Source organism: Adiantum capillus-veneris, chromosome 18, assembly GCF_014529385.1.
Source record: "Adiantum capillus-veneris isolate H3 chromosome 18, ASM1452938v2, whole genome shotgun sequence".
NCBI classification, from domain to species: Eukaryota; Viridiplantae; Streptophyta; class Polypodiopsida; order Polypodiales; family Pteridaceae; genus Adiantum; species Adiantum capillus-veneris.
Window position 1 is genome coordinate 43,947,417 of NC_140948.1, and position 23,878 is coordinate 43,971,294.

Below are 23,878 nucleotides of genomic sequence, written 5' to 3' on the forward strand. Positions count from 1 at the left end.
TATTGTACGATGCACATGATTCACTCATGGATGAGCACGGATGTATGCGGATCACTCTCGAAAATAAAAAAAGTTTGCATTCAAGGAATTCACATCGTTTTTCGATTGTCCGTTTTGTCAATCGCTTTTACATGTCTCTTCCTTGGCCTGACACAATTTCAGAAACAGCACGAGCAGTTATAAAAAGGGCTGATCCAACCTAGTTCTTCACCCTTTTGCTCCCCAATGCATTTTAGTGCAGAAGAAGGATGGCTCTTAGCGCATGCGTATTGATTCCGTGCGTTGAATAAGAATACCATCAAGAACAAGTTTCCTATCCCAAGGATTGATGATATTCTTGACCAACTAGAGGGTGCGGCAATTTTCAGCTGGATAGATCTTAAGAGTGGATACCATTAGATTCTATCAAGCCAGAGTATGTGCATAAAACTACGTGTCAGACGACATTTGGTCTTTATGAGTTTCTAGTGATGCCATTTGGTCTTACAAATGCTCCTGCCATGTTCAATAGGATGATGAACTGGATTTTCCGCCCACATCAAAAGTTTGTTGGCACATTCTTTGATGACGTGTTAGTCTATTCGAAGAATGAAGAGGAGCATAGGCGTCACTTGACCATTGTGTTCGAAGAACTACACAGTCACAGGTTGCTTGTCAATTCTAAGAAAAGTGAATTCTTCTTGGAAGAGATCCACTTTCTTGGCCACATAGTGTCAAAGGATGGTGTTCGAATGGATCCTGCCAAGGTTGAAATTATAAAGACATGACTAGACTTTAAGACTGTGCACGATGTCCGTAGCTTCTTGGGATTATGTTCTTACTATAGAAGGTTTATCAGGAACTTTGCCGAGATTGCTTCACCCCTACGACTTTGGATCCAGTAATTGTTTTACCAAATCTCAGGAAGTCATTTGTGGTCCAGTGTGACGCATGTGGGAATAGTATTGGGGTCGTGTTAATGCAAGATGGTCAGGTAGTAGCCTATGAAAGCAGATTTTTGCGAGGGCTAGAGAAGACTATGCAAATCTATAAGAAAGAGCTACTGCCCGTGATTCATGCGCTTTCGAGTTGGAAACACTACCTACTAGGTGCTGATTTTGTTGTTCAGAAGACCATCAGACCTTGTGATACTTCTTGACACAGTCAAAGTTATTTGAAAAGCATATGCGATGGGCAAACATTCTCTCTATGTTCCACTTGTCAAAGTCGATGATGCGGAAGCGTAGAAACCAAGGAGAGTGAGCACGAGAGAGAGAGACTCCTTATTGGATGAGATTCTTCTGGGAAGCCAACGACCCAAGAAATCAAGAGCTCCGATGGGAATGAGAAAATTGATTGTCCCTCGGAATGACCATCGGAAGTTTTTGAGCTAACTTGAGATATGTTGTAATCGCGGACAATTACTTTCTTTCACGAAGGAGGGATGCCACAAACTACGGACGTGTCAAGTCACTGAAGAACGAAGCCAACCTGCAGATTTAAGCCGAGGGGCCTAAACCCTAAGAAGAAGAAGAAGCAGAAGAAGTTTTGCCGACTTACAAAGTCTTGCCGAGTGGCCTATTTTTAAAGAAGAGTTCCCACCAACTTATGGGACCCCGTCCGATGGGGCCCAAGTGACAAAGGCATTAAAATAAAGCAACCCTACACACACACACACACACACACACACACACACACACACACACACACACACACACGTGGAGAACTAATGACATGGTAGCTGTACGGATTCTCAGAATTCGCACTGACATGATGACGTGGCAACTGTACGGATTTCTGCAATTCATGTTGACATAATGAATGTATACGGATTTTCGTGATTAACGTTGAGCAGCTTTCGGCGGCAACTTTTGAGGCTAGATGCTTTTCGTGTTAGTGCTTTTCATGGCCAAGAGCCAAGGGCTCATTCTCTGGCATGCTCCGCGTGAGGTGTAGAGGATGGAGTACCGGCGTTGTACAGAGTTCAAGTAATGTAAAGAAATACCGAAAGGGGCGCCAATGTTTGGGGCCAGTGCTCTCTTGGGATGGAACTCCACCACTCTCCGTCTTGTGTCGTGCATCTCTTTCTGTTCAATTGTTATTTAGTTGTTCAAGCTGTTCTTTTCCGCTGGCACGTGGTGCCCCTTCCCGTGACACACCTGTCTTGTGGCTGCTTTGCCTTGACTCATGTAGGTGAAGCTCTCGGTCATTGGCCACTGACTATGCAATGGCCGGACATTTCTGATTTCAAAAGAGGGTCCCCAAAAATTAAATAAAAATCAAGGGAAAGAAACCAGCAAATGGATTGGAGACAGCCATGCTACAATTCACGGGGCTGAGTTAGCTGCTTGTGAGCGCCTATGTAGACTATGAGGATTTTGGATGTATGGCAGCATGGAGTCTTTGTATGGCCCCCAAATAGCCTCATATTCTCTACGTCTGAGCGTAGAGCAGGGAGCCTGAATCTATCTAGGATAGATTGTTTCTATGCTAATGACCACGTTGATGGAGCAAAAGACGCTGTGCACAACTCAACACAACACAAGGAATTTACTTAATTCCACCCCACACACCACCACTCAAGAGCTCAATGAAAATTCTCCCCACGGTCCCTATTCAAACTCCAAACACTTCGACCTACAAGCCCTTGCTTGCCCGCAGAGACTACAAGGTGAGTCGAGTTGATCAACACTTGAAATCACACTTGATGGTGACGTAAATATACAAGAAAAACCATCTAAAATTAAAAAACTAAAACCACAAAAGGCACTCTCTCAAAACCTTCACCCAACTCCACTCTGTTGGACTCTTTGGAGTAGCCCCAACCCTAATGGCACCGATATAGGGTCACATAGTCTTGCAGAAAGGCGCACCTTCTTCCCTCAATTCCTCGCGCACACACACCCATGGAAATCTCATAACTTCCATAGACTCTCCCAAGTGCAAAATTGAAGAGAAAAAGCTCTCATTCACTCTTCACACTCGAAAACAGGATGCGAACGCGACAGGACTGCATTAGACCACATGTAGGAACCCTGCTTCCTCCCGCACATAGAGAGGTGAAAGTGCTGAGTGTTGGCTTCAAAAGTTATCCTTTTGCTTGAACACTCATGGCACCGTGAGTGATATGGCAATTTACTCCCTTTTCACACTATTTTTGATCATTTTTTTACCCTTTTTGGCAAGTTTTGGCCAATTTTGATCCAGGATGGGCATTTTTTGCGGGAAAAACCCCAAACGAACTCCAAAATTCACCAAATTTTGTATGTTTGATCCTTGATACTCAAAGTCCTTTGCCACATCTCCACATTCCATTTTTGACCACTTCTAGGGCGGTGCACGTATCATCGCAAATCAGGCACCGTAAATAGACAATTATTGACTTCTCGGGCGGGTCGAGGGTGCCCACGCCTCCCACTTGCATTATTTACATTCTGGAAAGCTTCAACACATTCCCTAGAACCAAAAGAAGCCACATGGAACTATATCCAAGGCCTCAATACCCTGTCCTGGCATGTACGTGTGCTCGGTTGTTGGCTCACAAACCTGACTATTCACAATGTATACACATCGCATCATGTTTCAAACCCAAAACAACTTTGCAAAACTCCCAAATGCATGTATTTTACATTTTTTGTACATATGCCGGATGCATATACACGCTACTCAGTACATGCCAAAAGCGGTCTATCATCATTGCCGACCCTCTAGGTAGAGCATTTATGCTCAACCAACAGACTATTTGCATCTGGAACCACATCCCTTGCAAAGTATTTCTTCAATCTCTAACCATTTATTCTGTAGGGCAAGCGTTCACCAGACAATTTTCCAACTCATATGTGCCATTAGAAAATACACGCTTCACTCTGTATGGACCCAACCATTTGTCCCTCAACTTCTTTTGAAAAGTGAAATCCAAGCGAGAGTCATATATGCTTCATCACCAGATCTCCCTCTTTAATCTCTTTCTTTGGCAGCCTCTTATTAATTTTCTCCATCCTTGTCTCTTCTTGTTGAATTTAATAATCACTGGCTTTCTCTTTGTTCATTTGCAACAACTCTAGAGAAAGAATTCTTTCATGCAGTTTGTCATTATGCGCATCTTGCATTTTGCACAACAACTTCAAGGCATCCAACTGCACTTGTACGGGCATAAGAGCTTTCTTTCCATAAACAAGCTCATATGGAGTGAATTGTGTTGACACTCTATACGCAGTTCTATAAGCTCACAAACACTCTTCCAAGTCCAAGTCCCACTCTTTAGGATGCTCTCTAGATATTTTGATAGCATCTTCACAATTTGACCATTGCAGTTTTCAACCAGCCTATTGCATTGTGGGTAGTAAGGAGAAGAATGCCTATGATGAATTTTCAATTTCTCCATCAGAGCACCAACAAGTTTTCCTTGAAGCCGGGTCCACGATAAAAAATGATAACCATAGGGGCTCCAAACCTGCAACACACCTATTCATACAAAAAAGAGGCTACTCTTCCTGCTGTTACATCTTTCACAGCTTTTGCTTCCACAGCCACAAGGATATAATTTTTGCCATTGTTGGTCCTTGGCATGGACCTACAACATCCACCCCCCATTTTGCAGATGCATCAAAAGACATTTTAGCTTTTTGAGGCTCAGCCAAAAGCTTTTGGTTTGCAAACACTTGGCATTCATAGCATGACTTGCACCAAAAATAAGCATCTCTCATCATAGAGGGCCAACAATAACCTGCTCTCAAAATACGAAAGACAAGTAGTGCTTCAAAATCAAGCCTATTTCTTCTTTGTAGGGCACTTTTCTCAGAATGCTATCTTTGCCATAAAGCATGAGATCCTCACCTATCAATGTGTAGTTTCTTGCTTTTGCAACTATTCTCTTACGTCGAATCTTTGACATGTCCTCTGAACATTGCCCTTTACCAAGAAATACTTCTACATCTTGTAATGATTCCCGTCCTGCATACAAGGCTTCCTTGACCTTTGAAAGAGCTACCAAGGCATCCAACTTGTCCCTAGCCAACCCATCAGCTTCTTTATTCTGCTCACGAGTAACATGCTTAAACTGTATCTTCTCAAACTCATGTAAAATCTTCTTGATGCCATAGAATCACTTCTTCAAATCGTCTTTCTTAACATTCCACAAACCAAGCAATTGATTCATGACTAGCAACGTATCCCTTTTTGCAATGACCATCTTCAATCCAAACTCAACACATTGCTTCAATCCAAGGATATCACCTCTTTGATCCTTTCGTGAAGGAAATTTTAGAGTCTTCACAAGCTTATGCTGGATGCTATGCTCTGTACGATACTGTACAAAAGCATAGGAGGTGACCTCTCCCCTTCTTTGCACGCACATGCTTGCCTGTGTCCTTCTCTAGCAGAGTTAAGACTTCAAATTAAATTTTCCCCTTTGCTTCTTCAGAACGTGGATAGGCATCGTTTCCAAAAGTTGAAACCGAGAGACATTAGGTTTTCTATTAAAGTGCATCTCAAATGGAGTATGACGAAGGAACGAAGTTGAAGGAGACCGGTTGTGTTGCTAAATTGGCTTTATCTGACAGAAAAATAATTCTAAATGAATTATTGGATTTATAAGTGAGAGGGTTTTCTCGCTTGGAACAACATGAAAAATAATTCTAAATGAATTATTGGAATTTTAAGTGAGAGGGATTTTCTCACTGGAGACATCCGAGTACAGAGTATTCCTAGTGCGTCATTCAAAGTAATGACGGGAGCACTGAGAACGGGAATATCTGTAAGGCCACCAGGAACGGGTACTTCTGATGCGTCACATCGGATGGGTGATAGGGAGCATTGGAAAGAAGTATCCGACCATCCGGGAACGGACATCTTTGATGCGTCATAGGATGGGTGACATAGAGCATCGTGAAGGAGACTGTACTGTAAGTTCGGTAGGAAAGGACTAGGTGATGGGTATTCCTGATGCGTCACAAGGTGGGTGGCAGGTGCATCGGAAAGGGGATATCCATAGTCGAGGAAATTCCGAACTGTGTTGGAATTGTGCACAAGGAAAAGCAAGCACTTGAATGAAGATGGGTTCAGAGGAAACTTTGAGGAAAAACAGATGCTTTCTGAGAAAGCGGGATTGCTTTTCGGGAAAGCAGATGCTTTCCCGCGAGGAAGTCTATGTTTGCATTGCAACTGTGTGTGTGATTGCATCCAGGGACGCCTGGGAAGTGCTGTGAACGTATTGTTTTTAACTTATAAGGTTTTATTGAGTTTTTGGGCAGATTCAGACTATTTTTAAAATACGCCGGCCGCCCATTTAATAAGTGGGCAGCCATCTGATAAATAAGGCCACAGATCAGCCAACGTTTTCTCTCTCTTTTTCGGACAGAACAACGAAAAAAAAAGGGAATTTTTTTTTTGAAAAAAAAAAAACGGCTGCAATCTCTACGTGAGCAGCTATTTGTGCCCGTGGCTAGGAGCTATAAAAGCATCACATGCCCTCACTCAGAGGGGAGGATCAGTTTTGCAAGAAGGAGATCTTGCTGCAGAGTTCACCCGCAAAGAAGACGTTTGCCGGTGATACCCATGGCTGCCCCAAAAGTGTACCCGATGTCGCCAAGACCCAGTGCGCAAGTTCTCTCGCGAAGAAGTGCCTACAGAGCGTGTTTCCATCACGACAAGCTGTTGTTTTTCTCTGTTTTCAGCCCATAAACGTCGTAGACGGGGCTGTTTTACGAGAAGGAACTCGAGAACACACCTCTTTTGTGTGTAGGATTGGAAGAGAGGATTTTCTATGTAGAGATCTCTTGCGAGGAATTGCTTTTCGAGAACCGAGTTGCGTTTTGAGCGTCGAGACTTTGAAGGTAACGATTTTCATGCTATGATCTTTGAGTATTTGATTGCAGGTGTACTTCCTCTTCGTGAGGGAGTAGGAGCAGAGGAAGGCATGAGCCTCTACAAGAGAAAAGCGCTCTGAGGAACTAGAGCCAGATCAGCCCAAGGGTTTCGTACCCGAGTTTGGGAAGTAGATCCACGGATCGGAGAGAAGTAGTCTCTTAAGTTGTGATCCGGAAGTTGGGATTCCCAAGTAAGTACTTCGTGTCCGGGAAAGCAGAGTTGTTCTGAGGGAAGAGGACTTTGGAAACAGAGTTGGAAAAGACAGTTGCAGGGATGTCATGCTCTGAGTCTGGAAGGTGAGATCCAGAGGCGAGAACCTTGGTTCTCAAGGATTTGGAATAAGGAACGGAAGTTTCCTTGGAATAGGGTTTTGCCCTAGGAATTGGAAGCCGAGGCTTCCGGCAACCATCAAGTCTTATTCTAGAACGAACGCGGTAATACGTTCGGTTCAAGTGCTTGTATAGACTTCTCCTCAGTAATAAAGATACTATTACGGGGGGGGGACCAACCCATCTTCTGGTCCCCAGTATCGTGTCAATCTTCTCACTCTCTATCTCTCTCTTTATCTGTTTCTCTCTATATCCTCTGGCTTCAGTAATAAGTGATAAATCCTATTTATCCGAATGTATTTTATATTGCTGTGTGCTCCCGTTTGTGATAGATTGAGGGGATGAACATTTGTAGCAACAGCCTCGGTCCACAAACACTCGAGCAAATCCCGATGCTCAAGCATAGTTCGGTTTATCTCCATCAAAGTCCTATTCTTTTGTTCCATTACAATTCTTAGAGGGTGACCTAGTATTTGCAAGATCATGTTGGGTGCTATGGTCTGCACAATACTATACAAAAGCATTGAAGGTGAATTCTCCTTGTTCGCAGACACCTCTTTGCCTCTCCTTCTCTAGTAGAGTCCACCAATTCTTGAAGATCTCAAAAGCTTCGTCCTTGTGCCTGAAGAAGTATACCGAAGTAAAGCCAAAATCAACTACCAATAGAGCTCCGCCTAAGGGATGAAGTATGCATAGGCCTGCAAAGGTCGATGTTAACCAACTTAAAAAGCGCATTAGCTTGTTGGGTAGAGTGCTGTGGAATAGCCTGTGGAAGTGGGAGATGTTGCACATTGCATTTTGGAACTATACATCTTTCGTTCTTAGGTTATTGGCTCTATTCTTGTCACGTGACACATCCAACCCTATGTGTCCGTGGACAAGCTACAACATAACAGGGTTTAGTCAATCCAGTCAGTCTAGATTAGAAGTGATATGGCACTTTTGTGAGTCTATTCGTAGACCGTGCATGCCCAGTCACTTAGTGTAGATGCATATCCTCTCGTTGCACACAGCATGATCATCGGTATTCCCATCAGAATCCATCAGATTCCATCAAGGGATTTTTCCAGTGCATTTAGCCTATTTTTCCTATTTTTGACATTTTTCACTTATTAATTTAAGTGACTTTCCAACAAAAGTAGGTAGGGCAATTTTGCTAAGTTTGTGTATAAGCAAACCAAAGCTAGCACTCTTGGGCAGATGAGCAAGGAGCACAACAGGCCCCAGGCAGCAGGTACTCCCTCTCTCTCAGCAAGAACCCCGTAGCACCCCCAACCTTGGCGTTTTCCATCTCCTAAGTCTAGCGTTTTTGGTCATCGCCCACACCTCCCCCAAGCTGGCGTTTTCAGCCTTGCAACCATTGCCAACAGTCCCAAACACCCAGCGTGTTTACTAACGCTACCAAGATCTGCCAGCGTTTCCATTTTCAGCCTTCGGTGAAGCCATTGTACCAGCGTTTTCAGCATTCATGAACAGCAGCAGATTCAGCCCTAGACATTGCAGAAGATCATCATTTTCAGCATCTCAAAACGCACCCAAAACCAGTGTTTTCAGCAGTCCCAAACAGTCCCAGATTTTCAGCCATAGCGTTTTTATGGACAGTAATTAGAAGACCGCAGATTTCAGCCCTTAAGTCGTCGTCGTCCCCATCGTTGTCACCGACATAGTCCCAAGTTGCATCAGTTTCCATGCATCATCATTGTACCACTTTGTGCAATCAATAGTAGACCACTCTCACCGACGAGAGTGGGGCCTTCGGAGGAGGGTTTTACGTCTCTGGTGTCGTATCTCTCTTCTCTCTCTATCTCTCAGTCTCATACACTTGCACGCACAGTGTCTATTCACTTTGTTTGTGATCATAGCATTCTCTCATTAAGAACGGAAGGCTCTACCTTCCATAAGAACAAAAGGAACCTTGAGCACAGTTCGGAGCACTCATCTTGAGCAAAGCGCAAACATTCATTCCGCTACACCTTACATTGGTATCAGAGCTTTGGCAGTGTTCTGTATCACTCAAGGAAAGAACCACAAGAAATTTTTTTGCTTGTTGCGGTTGCACGAACCAAAGTTCGCTTGGGCGTGTCGATTCTTAATCGTGTTTTTGAAGAGTGACAGGAATCCCAGGAAAGAAGGGCTTGTCCAGCCTCCCCTTGTGTCTCTTTTCACTCATTGAGAGCGGACCGTGCACTTAGCGGCTGGCCAATCGATGTGAGGTGGGAAAAAGAAACCTTGGTGTGAGCGCAAGGCCACCAAGGGGTGCGCCCGCGGGAAGGAGTAGAACTCGGGTGAACAGAAGATCCTTCTCAAACACGGTTTGCAAGCGAAAGTAAACCTCAAGACCCTCAAGAACCTCAAGAACCTCAAGAACCCAAGTTCCTCGTGAACTTAAGAACCAAAGATCATAGTGCATGGTCATCACCCGAAGCGGAATGAATACTTCGCATACAGGTGATGAGCATGAGAGAGGTGACGAAGGATTTTTCCCACCAAGAGATTTTTCCGACCCTCCCCCTTCGCCATCTACGCCACGAGTTGTACTAACTCCTATGGAGATGATGGTCAAGTCAATGATGGACATGATGCTTGCACAACAAGAAGCGACTCGCATTACTTTGGAACGCAATGAAAGAAATGCAATACAACAACAAGAAGCGAATCGAGTTGCGTTGGCACAACAAGAAACAAATCGCCTTGCTTTCGAACGCGAGCGCGATGAATGAAATGAACGAAAAGCAGAAAGGGAGGCAGAGCGTGAAGCTCAAAGAGAGCTACGCACTCAAGAATTCCTTCGACAAGTGCTAGCCTCGAAATCCGAACCACCCAAGGATCGTGGGAGTTCATCAAGTGGCGCAAGCCAGATGCGGATTCCAACCATCCAGTCACAGAGAAGTTGACTTTCAGTAAGTATGATGGTAAGATGGATGCTATGATTATTCATTCTTGGTTGCATCAATTTAATGCTTATTTTGCGACAACTAAGAAGATCGGAAAATGCAAAGTTTTAACGGCAGCTATGTACCTTGCCGGTGATGCCATCAATTAGTTACACGCGTGGCAAGAGGCACAGCTAGCTGCGCACCTAGAGGAAGCCGACGAATTCACGCCCCTTTCTTTCAATTGGGCTGATTTCCAAGACAAGCTCAAGGCGCGGGTTATGCCACCTCAGTACCTCGCACGATTGAAGAACGATTGGCGCGTTCTCAAGCAAAATGGTATGCCGGTTATGTCCTTTTCTAATCGTGTTTTACAGCTAGGTACCCAATTACGCAAGTCGGATGATGAACGCAAAGAGGCATTCCTTTATGGATTGGTAGACGAGTATATCAAGTACGATGTCGAGGTGCTGGATCCAATCGATCTCAACAAGGCGGTAGCGATTGCTCTCGCACAGGAGATGAAGCACAACAAGGGAAAGCCTAAGGAGAACAAGACTTCCACAAGTACCTCGCAGACTTCTCAGAACCCCTCAGAACGGTAAGAATGGTAACTCTTCTAACCAATCTTCCAACAGTCTCTCAGAAAAGAATTCTTCCAATGAATCTAAGGGTAAGGCTAACACAATTGCTAAACCTAAGCTTACTCCAGATAAAAAGGTAGCACAAGGAATTGTAGGAGGATACATCACGTCGGAACAGCAAAGCACTTATTCTAAGGAAGGTCGTTGTTTTCATTGTCGCATTAAGGGTCACATAAATAGAACATGTCCTAAGCTTGAATCGTATGAATTTAAAGAATCCACAGAACCCACTTCCTCTGTTAATGCAATTAATGATAACACGAGTGTGCCCCAAGTTTCTCATGACCCTCCCATTGATGATTCTCTCATTAAATGTTATGGTCGTACGTCGGGGCAGCGTTTTGTCATATTGTTTGACCCAGGTAGTATGTATGATGTGATCAGTCCCTCTCTTGTTGAGAGAGCCCGCCTCGAAGTTAGTCAGAGATCTCCTATCGAGGTCTTTGGTTTCCTTCCCGGTATGGAAGCTCTCATCACGGAGGAGTGCCTTGATGTGTTGTTTGCAATTCAAAAAGCTGCCTTCACTAGAAGATTTGTTGTTTCTCCTCTCAGGATGTGATATGATTTTGGGCATTCGATGGTTTCGTGATGCTAACCCTCTCATTGATTGGGAGGCTAACACTTTCACTCTCAATGCCAAAAGTGATTCTCCCATTGTCATTCATGGAGAAGACATTGTTCATTCTCCATCTCTCATTGCTAATATGCAGGACAAGATTGAAAGGATTCAGGAGAAGGAGACTCTCTCAGTCTCTTTTTCTCCAAAGTATGACACACAGGATTTGCATGATTGTGAGCAGCATGATGATTTGATTGACAATGATAAGCATGATGATTTGGATGTTAAAGACAAGCATGATGATTTGCATGATCACGATGTGATTTTTCACAAGCATGATGAGTTGCATGAAGAAGATGTGATTGTTCACAAGGATGATGTGTTAGTTGATTCTTTTTCTAGCGAAGCTAACCTTGTTGCAGATTTGATTAATCCCGAAGGATCGATCTTGACTCTCGAGCCTAGGTCCAAAGAACCCTCATAGGAAGTATTATGTGTTCGCATGATTGATACACACGCATTGTTCGAATGTTTCATTCGTGACCGTTTCTTGTATTTTAGTCGGCATCGTTATGTGATCCCTTTTCTTAGGCATTACATATTGTATGTTGAGCATGTTTCTCTCGTGGATGAGCACGAATGTATGCGGATTTTTCATGAAAAGCTGAAAAGTATGTATGTAAGGAAGTCACATTCTATGTCTCTTCCTTGGCATGACACAGTTTCCAAACGAGCACATGAAAGTATGAGCACCAAGCATGGGCATTTCCGTTGTGAATTTCCACAGTTGCTTGCTCTAGATCATAAGAGAAAGATTCGATCTTATTGTTTGCGTGAATGTGGTGAACGGTTTAGCACTCCCTCTCTTTGTTCATCTACATTGCATGCAGAGTCTTTGAGGAAAACAAGATTTTTTTCACTCACTTCACATGGAATGGGTATGTTCATGGTTTTTTGTTGGAAATGGTTTCAGGAATTTTCAGCCATGGAGATTCTTGAAGAAGAAAGAAGCACGACTCTAGACGAAGTTGAAGCATTGAAGGAGCCACAGAAGACTTTGTCGCTTTCGGCGCGGCCCAAAGAAGCATGCGTTGCAGACCTTTATGAAGTTCAAGTACTGCACGACCCACACATCAGAGTGGGCCTGCGAAGAGTCCCTTCCAGGATTCCGGATGCTATTGGCGATCTCCCTCGACGCCATACAGTTCGGTACCAGTACCTCACTTTGAAAAGGAGGGGATGTCACGTGACACATCCAACACTATGTGTCCGTGGACAAGCTACAACATAACACGGTTCAGTCAATCCAGTCAGTCTAGATTAGAAGTGATGTGACACTTTTGTGAGTCTATTCGTAGACCGTGCATGCCCAGTCGCTTAGTGTAGATGCATATCCTCTGGTTGTACACAACATGATCATCGGTATTTTCATCAGAATCCATTAGATTCCATCAAGGGATTTTTCAGTGTATGTAGCCTATTTTCCCTATTTTTGACATTTTTCACTTGTTAATTTAAGGGACTTTCCAACAAAAGTAGGTAGGGCAATTTTGCTAAGTTTGTATATAAGCAAACCAAAGCTAGCACTCTTGGGCGGATGAGCAAGGAGCACAAAAGGCCCTAGGCAGCAGGTACTCCCTCTCTCTCAGCAAGAACCCCGCAGCACCCCCAACCTTGGCGTTTTCCATCCCCTAAGCCTAGCGTTTTTTGTCATCGCCCACACCTCCCCCAAGCTGGCGTTTCAGCCTTGCAACCATCGCCAACAGTCCCAGATGCCCAGCGTTTTTACTAACCCTACCAAGATCTGCCAGCGTTTTCATTTTCAGCCTTCGGTGAAGCCATTGTATCAGCGTTTTCAGCATTCATGAACAGCAGCAGATTCAGCCCTAGACATTGCAGAAGATCATCATTTTCAGCATCTCAAAACGCAACCAAAACCAGCGTTTTCAGCAGTCCCAAACAGTCCCAGATTTTCAGCCATAGCGTTTTTATGGACAGCAATCAGAAGACCTCAGATTTCAGCCCTTAAGTCGTCGTTGTCGTCCCCGTCGTTGTCACTGACATAGTCCCAAGTAGCATCAATTTCCATGTATCATCATTGTACCACTTTGTGCAATCAATAGTAGACCACTCTCGCCGACGAGAGTAGGGCCTTCGGAGGAGGGTTTTACAACGTCTCTGGTGTCGTATCTCTCTTCTCTCTCTATCTCTCAGTTTCATACACTTGCACGCACAGTGTCCATTGGCTTTGTTTGTGATCATAGCATTCTCTCATTAAGAACGGAAGGCTCTACCTTCCATAAGAACAAAAGGAACCTTGAGCACAGTTCGGAGCACTCATCTTGAGCAAAGCGCAAACATTCATTCCGCTGCACCTAACAGTTCTGTATCTTTTTTATGAGAGAGGAGCATGCCTTGCTGTATTCTTGTTCTTTGTGGTTTTTCCGTAACTTTGGGGTTTCCACTAGTAATTTAAGCTAAAAGGGAAAGTGTGTATGCATGTGCATTCATTTTAGCTTTGTGGAGAGAAGCATAAAGAGGTTAAGTTGGGGAACCGTTGTGTTTTTTCTTGTGATTGTGTGTGCAATATGCATGTGTGTGACTATTCATGGCTTTGCAAAAGCACATTTGTTGGTGAAGAATTACTCTGCAAACTAGTTGGAAATGCAAAATGCCTCTCGAATAGGGTTTTTTTAAAAGCTACTCAACTTATTTTGTGTATGCCTTTTCTAATTAAAAAAAAGAAGTAAATAATGGTTTGTTTTATCTAGTTTTGTTTAATAGCAAATAAAGTGTTTTTTTTCTGTTTTCCCTTGTGTCTCTTGCTTTTGTAGTTTTACGAGTGTTTTATCCCCTCTTATAATTCGTGAGTTCAGACTATTCTGAACTTACGAAGGTATATATATATATGTTGCATCAGAGGTGCACACTTTGCTGGGGCCCCACCCTTTTGGCACGCCGGCTGATTGCTTCTACTTATGTGTTGCTGTTGCTGCCATTGCTATGAGGCTGTATCACATATGTGGTGTTGTCCTCATGCTCAGGATTTTTTTCATAAAGTTAGGTTTCCTTCGCATCAACTTTGGAAGATTTTTCTGGCATTTTGGCCAATGGAACCCAACTTTACCAAGTATTGCATATTTTTGCACGTGCATGCAGTCTTGGGATTTAGACTATTTATCAGATGCGAAATCGTCTTCAGCTGGCATTTTGTCACGGCAGCAATTCTTTTGGTTTGCACTACCCATACTTTTGTACCCAGCTGCTTCAGTCTCTCTGTGATTGTCTGCATGTGGGGGATGTTCCACTCCAGCAGTTTGAGGTCTTTCATGATTGTACATGGCCACCAGTTTAGAGTGGCTTTAACTTGTACGTAATTTTAATCAATTCAAACTTGGTCACCAAGAGAAAGTGTGCGTGCGTGCACATGCGTGCATGTGTTCTAGTTTGGGGGGAGATTCCACTGGATAATTGATTTCTTTACAATCATCGTTGCCTTTTTTTGGTTATGTTTGAAGAACACATGGCGATGACATTACCTGTTGATGTGGCAGGCTCTCTTTTGGACTGGGGATTCTGATGCTTTCATAGGCTACAGGTTAAAAAATTGGTTTACATCAATACGCAGGCGATTAAGGACTGCAAGTCTCACATTAGAGGCTCATCAACGGCCCACACTTAGTGACTTGTCAAACATTCGCTTAGTTGCAGAAGATCATGGAAGGTTTGTTTGTGTTTTAGTTATTTGTCTTCATACATCAAGAAGTAATACGAGCTTCAGAGAAGTTGGTCTTTGTACAGCATTGTGGGCAATGAAAGCTGTATATCTTCCAGAGAAGCTGAGCTTGACACGGAGGAGATGTGCCTGAAAGAGATTTTCAAGATGTCTGTTGAAATGGATATCAACTCTCCTAGTTTTACATGGGAAAATCTGGTCTCATTACACCACACTCAACATGCTCATAGTAGTGGTAGCGAATATGACATGTCAAAGCCAGTAGAGGTTGGTGGCCAGCAGTTGTGCATCTTACGATAGTGCTTTTAATCAAAGTTTTTAATTTGGCTTGGCATGTTGTGCATGTTGGATTGTATGCCCTCCCATCTCACAGTCACGGAAACTACTACTATCAAGTGCAAATTAAAAGCTAGGCTCATATAGAGCATTTCATTTTATTATGGTCACAAATATTAGAATTTCTCAAGGCTCCTTACCTTGTGAAGCTGTTTTAGTTGCAATGTACGTATACATGTTTGAAGCTAATTAATGTCCAGTTTTGACATAACCATGTTTACATCTCAAATCTAACGATGGTGCTTCCGACTTTCATGAGTTGATGTCGCGTTTTGTTGAATATTAAAACAATCCTGTAAAAAGTAGCCCGAGCAAATTTGTTCCTCCATAAACATTATTTGTTAACTGTACTCTTCAACACCTTACCGCCAAAAGACTCATCAACAAGACAAAAGTCACACTCAAATATCCATGTAACAACATAAGTTCATTGAAGAACATTGTTCTAAAGCACATTATAGTGGCCATGGCTTAGACAGTTTTGTAAACCTACCGTTTTCTTGAAACAGTATAATTCAAAACATTACAAGAAGGAAATTTAAGCTTTTAGGGCAATCATTTGCAATATTGGGCTGGGAGGGAGAGTGTCGCATAGATAATATTATCCTTCAGTGTATGTTTATGTGGTACCTTGTATGTATGTCACAGTGTTTCACATGGTGGAGGCCAGATTTGAATATGGCTAGTTATTATGTCAAGAACACTGCAAACTCCCAGTTTTGTCATAGAGGGGTAAACCTAGGTTTTATTTTCTGTGTGCAGATGTTGCCAATGCGAGGTCCCTATGACACGTAATGATCATGAATTTTTGACAATGAGTTTTCTCTGGTGAAATTTACATTGTCAACTAATACTATTCCAAATAGGTGACAGTGAACTCAGGTGGAATTGTCTTCTTTGCAACATTCAAAGAGAGTCTTAACTCACAGATTGCTGTAAAGGAGGCTGTAGCCGTGCTAAAGTTCACTTCGTCTAGCCTGGTCACTCAAAGTGAGCGTTTGGGAAATGAGCTAGCAAAACATATGGGAGTTTTTTGTCCACAGGTATGCGAGCTCCTTGCTGCTCTGTTGCATTAAAATTGTATGATTAAGTTGAGCACATGTATGTGTTCATGAATCAGAAGTCCACTTTCTAATTTTTGACAGGCCATTAGTGCTTGTAAAATGAATGCAAGAAAAAATACTTCAGTGCTCTGACAACTGCTCTTCACAAAGAACTGTATTAGATTATTACTTATGTGCTTGAGTCTCTAGTGTTGGCAAGTGGCTAATCAAAACTACTCTTTATGAGCTTGTTTTCAAAACATTGAAGGGAAATGTGCAAATAAGTGTCCCTAAAGCCGTGTATAGCTTCACGATGTTCTTTTTATCTCATTTGGGTGGATTTTCCACAAGTCTTCAGCTTGTGACTCCCGACTCCTGCTGTGTTGTTATGAGAAAAGGAAATGAACAGTTGTAAAAGGTAACTATATGGCAGGATTGAACTGAGTGATAAGAGTTACCCCTTTGGGCAGAAGTACAACTCTGAAGCATGCTATTTCTGTTACGGATCCGGTTCCCATAGCTGAAAAGGGTTCGTAAACAGGAGGCACTTTCACTGCAGTAAGGCCATGCAACAAAATCACAATGATCAATATAACCAGAGTCTTAGCCACCCTGTGAAGCCTTTATAGGCTTCTAAATGTGAGGGGGAATAGGTGTGCACAGTCAGTCTTGGAAGCATAGAGTTTTGATGAGTTACCATCTGGGAGTGATAATTATAGCTCTGATTGCATGAGCAGGCTCATTCTCACTTTGTTGCTCCCTCTCAGCGAAGGAGTCCTCTAAAATCAATGCAATTGCTCAAGATCGTGAGATGTAGAATAAAACAAATACACATACAAACATTTAAATTCATTCGCACATGTAATCATGCATCTTGTTATCTCATTACATTTCCCTAATAACTTCTTGTTGGATTTGTGATGTTAGTTTTCAACATCCGTCGTGTTGTTGCAAAGATACCAGCATGTGCCAATGAACCATGATGAACCATTTCAAGTACTCTAGGCCTGTGAAGATAGCTGCCAAAATGCATTTTTGTTTCAAAAAATTATTGGCATCGAAACTGTAAGTGGCAAACATATCCACTTTCCTCAACAATAAGAGTTAAGTCTGTTAAAACTACAAATGTCAGCGCGTAGTGACTTCCGGCTACAATGGTATTCGAGTGAAGTAACTTGTTATTCCAGCAAGAAAACTAGTCCTATTTTACATACGTGCAACTAGGATTCTGGATTTTGAAGATTTTACAAGGATCATTGGCAAGAAGTTACCGAAGCTGCTTTCCAAGAATCCACAAGGCGACTAGTCTACCACAACCGAAGACTCCTAGGATGATGATCTCACAATTGAGTTATTTATTTTCTCAAAGACACCAAGAAAGCTTTTCAGTTTCTACAACAGTTTGCCAGCATCTATTCTCTTGCAAATTACATAGAAGTAGCATTCCTCAAGGATGATGCTCTGCAATGGTTGAATTATTTGTCCACTGAGCTGCATGTGTTGAGGACATTGCAAGCTTTTAAGAATAAATTTCCTAGCAGTTATTACACTTTTCTCTGGAGTACAACTTCTTGTTGACTTGGACACCAAAAAAATGGTTCCTATGGAGACTTTCAAAGGATTATAATCAGAGATTTTGGGATGTGTGTTTGGTAGTCTCTGTCTTCAAGAATTCTAACTTTGGAAGATCAATGTGAGAGGTACACTGTTGGGTTGTCTTCACCACTAAGGAGTATTGCCATTCAAAAAGGTTTACAGCTATGCAAGAGATTTTGGGATGTGTATTCGGCAGTCTCTGTCTTCAAGAAGTGAACTCTGGAAGATCAATTTGAGAGATACACCATTGGGTTGCCTTTCACGACTGAGGCGTATTTGCCTGCAAAAGGGAACTTTGGAAGATCAACGTGAGAGATACACCATTGGGTTGCCTTCACCACTAAGGCGTATTGCCTTTCAAAAAGGTCACAGCTATGCAAGAGCTAATGGACCATGCAGTAGTTGAATAGACAGGCACTTTGTTCGAGACTACTGTTTGAATTTGTCTCAGCTTGTTCAATCTTGGTTCGACTTGTTTGAATCTTGTTTGGGTACTGTTTGAACTTGTTTGATTTCGATTGGACTTGTTGGTGATGAAATACGGACTCTTAAAGACTTTCTTTGAGCGGATGGACTGGCTTTGTGTGGACCCTTAGCAAATGGACATAATAGACCTGCTTTGAGTAGATAGACCCGGTGCAACAGTGCTGTAACTGTTTTTTGTACGGTTGGACCAGAGTCCACAAGCCTGTACCTTAGACCCGCTCTAGGCGGATGGAATCTATTCATGTTCAAGTGAATGCATCTGTGATTTGTATTGCATCCTCAAAGCATTAACTCTGGAATTTTTAATTCTAGTACTTCAAAACTTCCGGCCTGGATGAGATAACTAGATTGATGGTGAAGCTGGTGCATGGCAGACACAAGGAAAGGAAGAATGGGTTGAAGCCTGGACGTTTTTTCTTTGATTATTGAATAGCACCAGGATATAAAATTCCACGAAAAACCAGCTGCCTGTCTAATGTGACCGTTCACAGTTTTTTCTTTTGTGATACGCTGGTTGTTAATTGGTTTTTTATCAATTTCTTGACATCGAGCTTTCTTTTCCGGTTACCAGTCGCGAGTTATCTACAAAGGTAGCGATGAATGGATGGAGCTTCAGAAAGCAGTTGAGAAATGCTCAGATGCTGCAACTTTTGTTGGAGATGAAGATAACAAGGCCACATGCGCTGAATTTCTTGAAGTGTTGAATTTAAGCCGTTGCGTCCTTTTGATGGGGTACCTTCCTATTGCTACTTTAAATCATCAAAACCTCGAATGACGTCAATGCAAGTATATTACTGCTGAGATATTTTTGTTGATGTGCATTTTAGTTATATCAAAGGCTGTCCTTTGCTTGAAAGCAAAAATGCATTTCATGCGCAAGCTGCAGCACAAAACACAGCAGCCGCTTTGGCACGAATATTTCTCTTAGACCTGGTTCTGCGGAATGAAGATCGTCTTTGTTGTCCAGAGTTGGGTTGGCGTGGGAACCCAGACAACCTGCTGTGTGCTCAAGAAATTCCATTGGGACATCAATTTTCTGGGCGGTTCTTCTCAGTTACTTCGCAGACAAGAATGTCTCCTAATAACCAAGCAGCTGTTAATCACAGTGAGAGAAGGTTTTCTTCGGCTGATAGTGTGCTTGGTCTACAGAGTTGTGACTCATTGTTGAAGAAGACGGACATGTTTGAAAGGCGAGCACATGATGCAACTAAGTTAGGAGACAATCCTGTGTTCCTTATAACCATTGACTCGGGGGTTCCTCGTCGGCCTCCCACTGGGAAGCGGGCTTTGGACAAAGTTTCATATCCCAAATTAATTGAACTAATTCTTAATTGTCCAGATTATGCTTCGAGTATGCTGTATGACATATCTGGAGGTAAACTTGGATTTTCTTCTGTGAAGGTCATTCAAGACGATGTTGACCAGATAAAAGTTGTCAAGGCCTTCCAAACAGGGCTAAAGAAGGCTATTAGAGATATGCAGAATCTGTATATTTTCTTACTGAAACTGTATCGGATGTTGCAAATCTTGCTGCTGAAGTTTTTTCAATCAATCAATGCCATGTTTCCACCAGAAGATGAACCAACAATGGATGAACCTGAATCTGAGACTAGCATATCACCAAAAAGTCAAAGACCCCACGAGACAGTTTTGCACTCCCAGACTTCCATTGTTCAGAAGGGAAACATTGAAGCAGAACGTTCAAACTTGCAAATTGAAGATAGCCCTAGGAGACCAGAAGAACGTGCCATAGAGTATCCTTGTTCTAATGACAATTCTTTGAAAAAGACACCGGATAAGAGCCCAAGCCATGGAAGCCCTCGTTTAAGCAAGCAACTAACTGGCAAGCTAAAATCGGTCAATCGAACTGCAAAGGTTTATTCTCTGCAGACTATCTTTAACAAGGCTTTGAGATTGACCTTCATTCACACAGACTATTATAGGTTGATGCTAGGCTAAATGAAGAGCTGAAACGTTGGAATGAAATTTTGGATGCGGAAGGGCACGGCTTTTGTGAAGATCATGGTTTTGTCACTGGATTCTTAGAAGGAGGCAGCAATCATAGTGTCATTCGTAACTATGAGTTGAAGGTGTGTGTACTTTTTTCATGCTGTCTATTGTCTTTGATAGCCTGTTTCATTATTTTTCCATTGGGAACAAAGGTCTAAAGAAAAATTTTTATTGCCAAAAATCTCTTTTGTTGCTCTCATAGGTCTTTTAGGCCATTTGCAAACTTAAATAATCCTGTTGTTTCATTTCATTTCTGTAAGGAATGATTTTATTAACGGTACATTCTACCATGCACAGAAGCAGCCATTAACGGAGATTGATGTGCCTGAGAGGGAGTATTACGATGGGCGGAAGCATACGGATAGACCATTGGTCATGATGCTATCATGCATGATAAGGGCGATGGCCTCCATTCCGCACGAGATCATTCATGTATAGATGGGTCCATCACTTACGATGGTTGAGGCCTTGTTTGAGGCAGTGACCTTCCTCTACAGGGCTCCCTTGAGATAGATACCCATGACTAGCATTGGCTTCATCCATGCAGCTAGTGGTCGAGGGTGACAAACATTGCTGGTATGCCCACATGAGCACTTGGATGAGGCTACATAACAAGCAGATTGATAGACTTCCTGTGTTGAGCACGGTCTAGATTGCTTGCTCTACACTCTAGCTCAGCAGATTAGAACTGATTAGAATCATTAGAGGTGACATATTGAGGCGGGACATATAGATGACTTGGATCAAAATCCGCTCTTCCCATGGCACGAGGATGGCCTGCTACAAGAATGCCTTTCTCCAGCTCTCTCCAAAAGGATTCATTATCTGATTGAGTTATATGGATACTCAACTCTCACATGTTTTTTTTTTCCCAAGAAAAAGATCCTTCCATTAGTTAAGAAAAAGTGCCCATAGGGCTACAAACCACCTCTACTAGAGAGGGCTACATCAAAAGCATGGGGTGACTCTCCCAGTGAGTAAACAAAATATGTACAATGAGGCTAAATCACAAAATGGGAGGAGGAAAGAGCCACATAGGTGGTCGGTAGTGCCATCTGGGCACACTGTGGACCATGGTGAAGAAGGGCCTTGGGCGCAAGAGTTGCAGGAAAGCCTTTCTGCGCTCCTGCATACGGTCGGAGCCGAATTGACCCCTGTGTAACAAACTTGGACACCCCAAGTCAAGATTCAATTGCAACACAACAAAGATTCACTTCAAACTACTCCACAAATCACAATCCAGCTGCCCCGTCAGCCCATGTGAGCAGGTGTGAGTGTGTCCGGGCACTGTCACGTCATCAATTTGTGACATACCCCCCTCTTGAAAGAATTGTAATCGCCCTGGATTACGCCTGCAAAACAAACAGAGGCCATAAACTGTCTTAGTAGAAACTGACTGTTAGTACTTGCACTAGACAACACATCTAGCACTTGTACAACTTGACAGTCACATCACAGGACATCAGTCGACATCATAGGACATCACATGACAAATCATAGAAAAATTCATTTCAAATCTCAGATCATGACTGCCAGCAACGTATTTAGTAATCGCATTTAGATCCAGTCCGGACCTCACTGATGCCCGATTAACTAATCCTTATTGCGATCATGTCTATAGAGATTTATTAGACCGAAATGCTACAGTCATTTCGTCTTTCAGTTCCTACACTCAAACAAGTCAAGTGAGAGAGTACAAATCAATCATATGAATTCCGTGTCATAAAGTCATACAACAGAATACTTGTCAGCCCATTAGTATCCCTGAAACCCAAAGGGGACATTAGTGACCTTATTCAAAAATCTGGGTAATCTATTGAGAAAGGAGCGGAGTAACTCCCCTCTTGTGCAAACCCGCTGCACTAGATTCACCCTTGTTGAATTTGGTGTTCTATCGGCAGAGTAGTCTATGCTAAACCGAATGCTTCAAGGTAAAGTTCCAAAATTTGAGGAATATTTGCTAGGTCCTCCTCCATCCACTTAGCATCCAATGCAGGATAGTTCTTGAATGTAACCAAGAACCGCCGAATCACTTTACCTTTCGTCTTTCTTTCCTTGTGTGCCAAAATCTGTTCTAGAATGAGTATCTCCTCTCTTTCCTCCACTTCGGGCTGCTCATCAGGCTCCCCATCAACTGGCACATCACCTTTAAAAGGCTTCAATAGACTCACATGGAATGCATTGTGAATCTTCCAAGTATCGGGCAACTTGAGTCGAAAGGAGACATCATTTATCTTTTCTTTAATCTGGAAAGGGTCATAATACCTCATGCTGAGCTTTGGAAAAAGCCGCTCCTTTCCCTTCTGTTTTCTTAGGCGTGCCGTCTCAAAACGTAAGAGCACTCAATCGTCTTCCTTTAATTTCAAATCTCGTCGATGTCAATTTGCTGCCTTCTTATGTCGTTCTTGAGATTTCGCTAAAGCCTCGATCTTGGCAAAAGCAGTGTCCAAGTCCCTCGTGGATTGGTCGGCTTTAAAAATCTTGTCTTTAGTGCTAAGGAAGGGTGGAACCTTCGGAGCACCTTCAATTATCTCAAATGACGCCTTCTCCGTCGAAGAGTGAACCGTGTTGTTGTAGGCAAATTCCACCAAAGAATCTTTTTTCCCCATTGAGTCTTCTGATTAGATATGTAAGACTTCATAAATCTAGAACACTTGGATTTGCATTCTCAGGTTGCCCATATGTCTGCGGGTGGAATGATGACGAGAACTGCAACTGTGTGCCAATGTTCTCCCAAATAGCCCTCCAAAACAAACTCGTGAATCGCGGATCTCTGTCGTAGACTATTGTCTTAGGCATGCCATGTAATCGAAAAATCTGTACAATGAACAATCTCGCTAAATGGTCCGGCTTGACTATTTTCTTCACTGGAATGAAGTGAGCTTGCTTGCTAAATATGTCGATGATAGTCCAAATTTCATCGTGCCCACTCTGTATCTTCGGGAGATCAAAGATGAAATCCATTGCAATACTTTCCCAAGGGCGGGTGGGTATGGGTAAAGGCTGTAGTAATTCTTGTGCTTTATGCTTGTCAAACTTGACCTTTTGGCATATAAAACAACTGCAAACAAAGTCGTCCACATCCTTCTTGAGTCTTGGCCAAAAGAAATAACACTCCATACCTTTCAAGGTGGTGTCGATGCCGCAGTGACCCGTAAAAGGTGGACAATGGTACTCAGTCAAAACCTTTTCCCTCAACAACTGTGTGATGCACAACATCGTTTTCTTTATCAAGTAGCCATCCCGTATGGAATATCCCGCTACTATCTCCCCATTCCGTGTTCGAGTGAATACACGGAAAAAATCCGGATCGGTGGCGTATTGATCAACTATATCCTCAAAGCTCTATGATGAATCGCGGAAATAGCCAAGACTAAGGGCTTCCGAGACAATGCATCTGCCACCAAGTTTTTCTGTCCC

The 23,878-nt window shown here is 42.8% G+C and overlaps 1 protein-coding gene across 5 annotated transcripts in view; it reads left to right on the forward strand.

The window, feature by feature from the left end:
- The window catches only part of LOC147435576 (dual specificity protein phosphatase family protein), a 78,094-nt gene that overhangs the window by 41,992 nt on the left and 12,224 nt on the right, over positions 1-23,878 (forward strand). For 3 of the 5 annotated variants that reach the window (XM_086488591.1, XM_086488593.1, XM_086488594.1), the window contains 6 exons: positions 14,806-14,975; positions 15,053-15,254; positions 16,190-16,366; positions 19,020-19,180; positions 19,276-20,323; positions 20,392-20,538. In XM_086488591.1, the coding sequence (XP_086344717.1) occupies positions 14,806-14,975; positions 15,053-15,254; positions 16,190-16,366; positions 19,020-19,180; positions 19,276-20,323; positions 20,392-20,538 (1,905 nt within the window). Of the gene's footprint in view, positions 1-14,796; positions 14,976-15,052; positions 15,255-16,085; positions 16,115-16,189; positions 16,367-19,019; positions 19,181-19,275; positions 20,324-20,391; positions 20,539-23,878 lie in introns of those variants that run through there. The other 2 variants (XM_086488592.1, XM_086488595.1) reach the window with 2 other exon arrangements.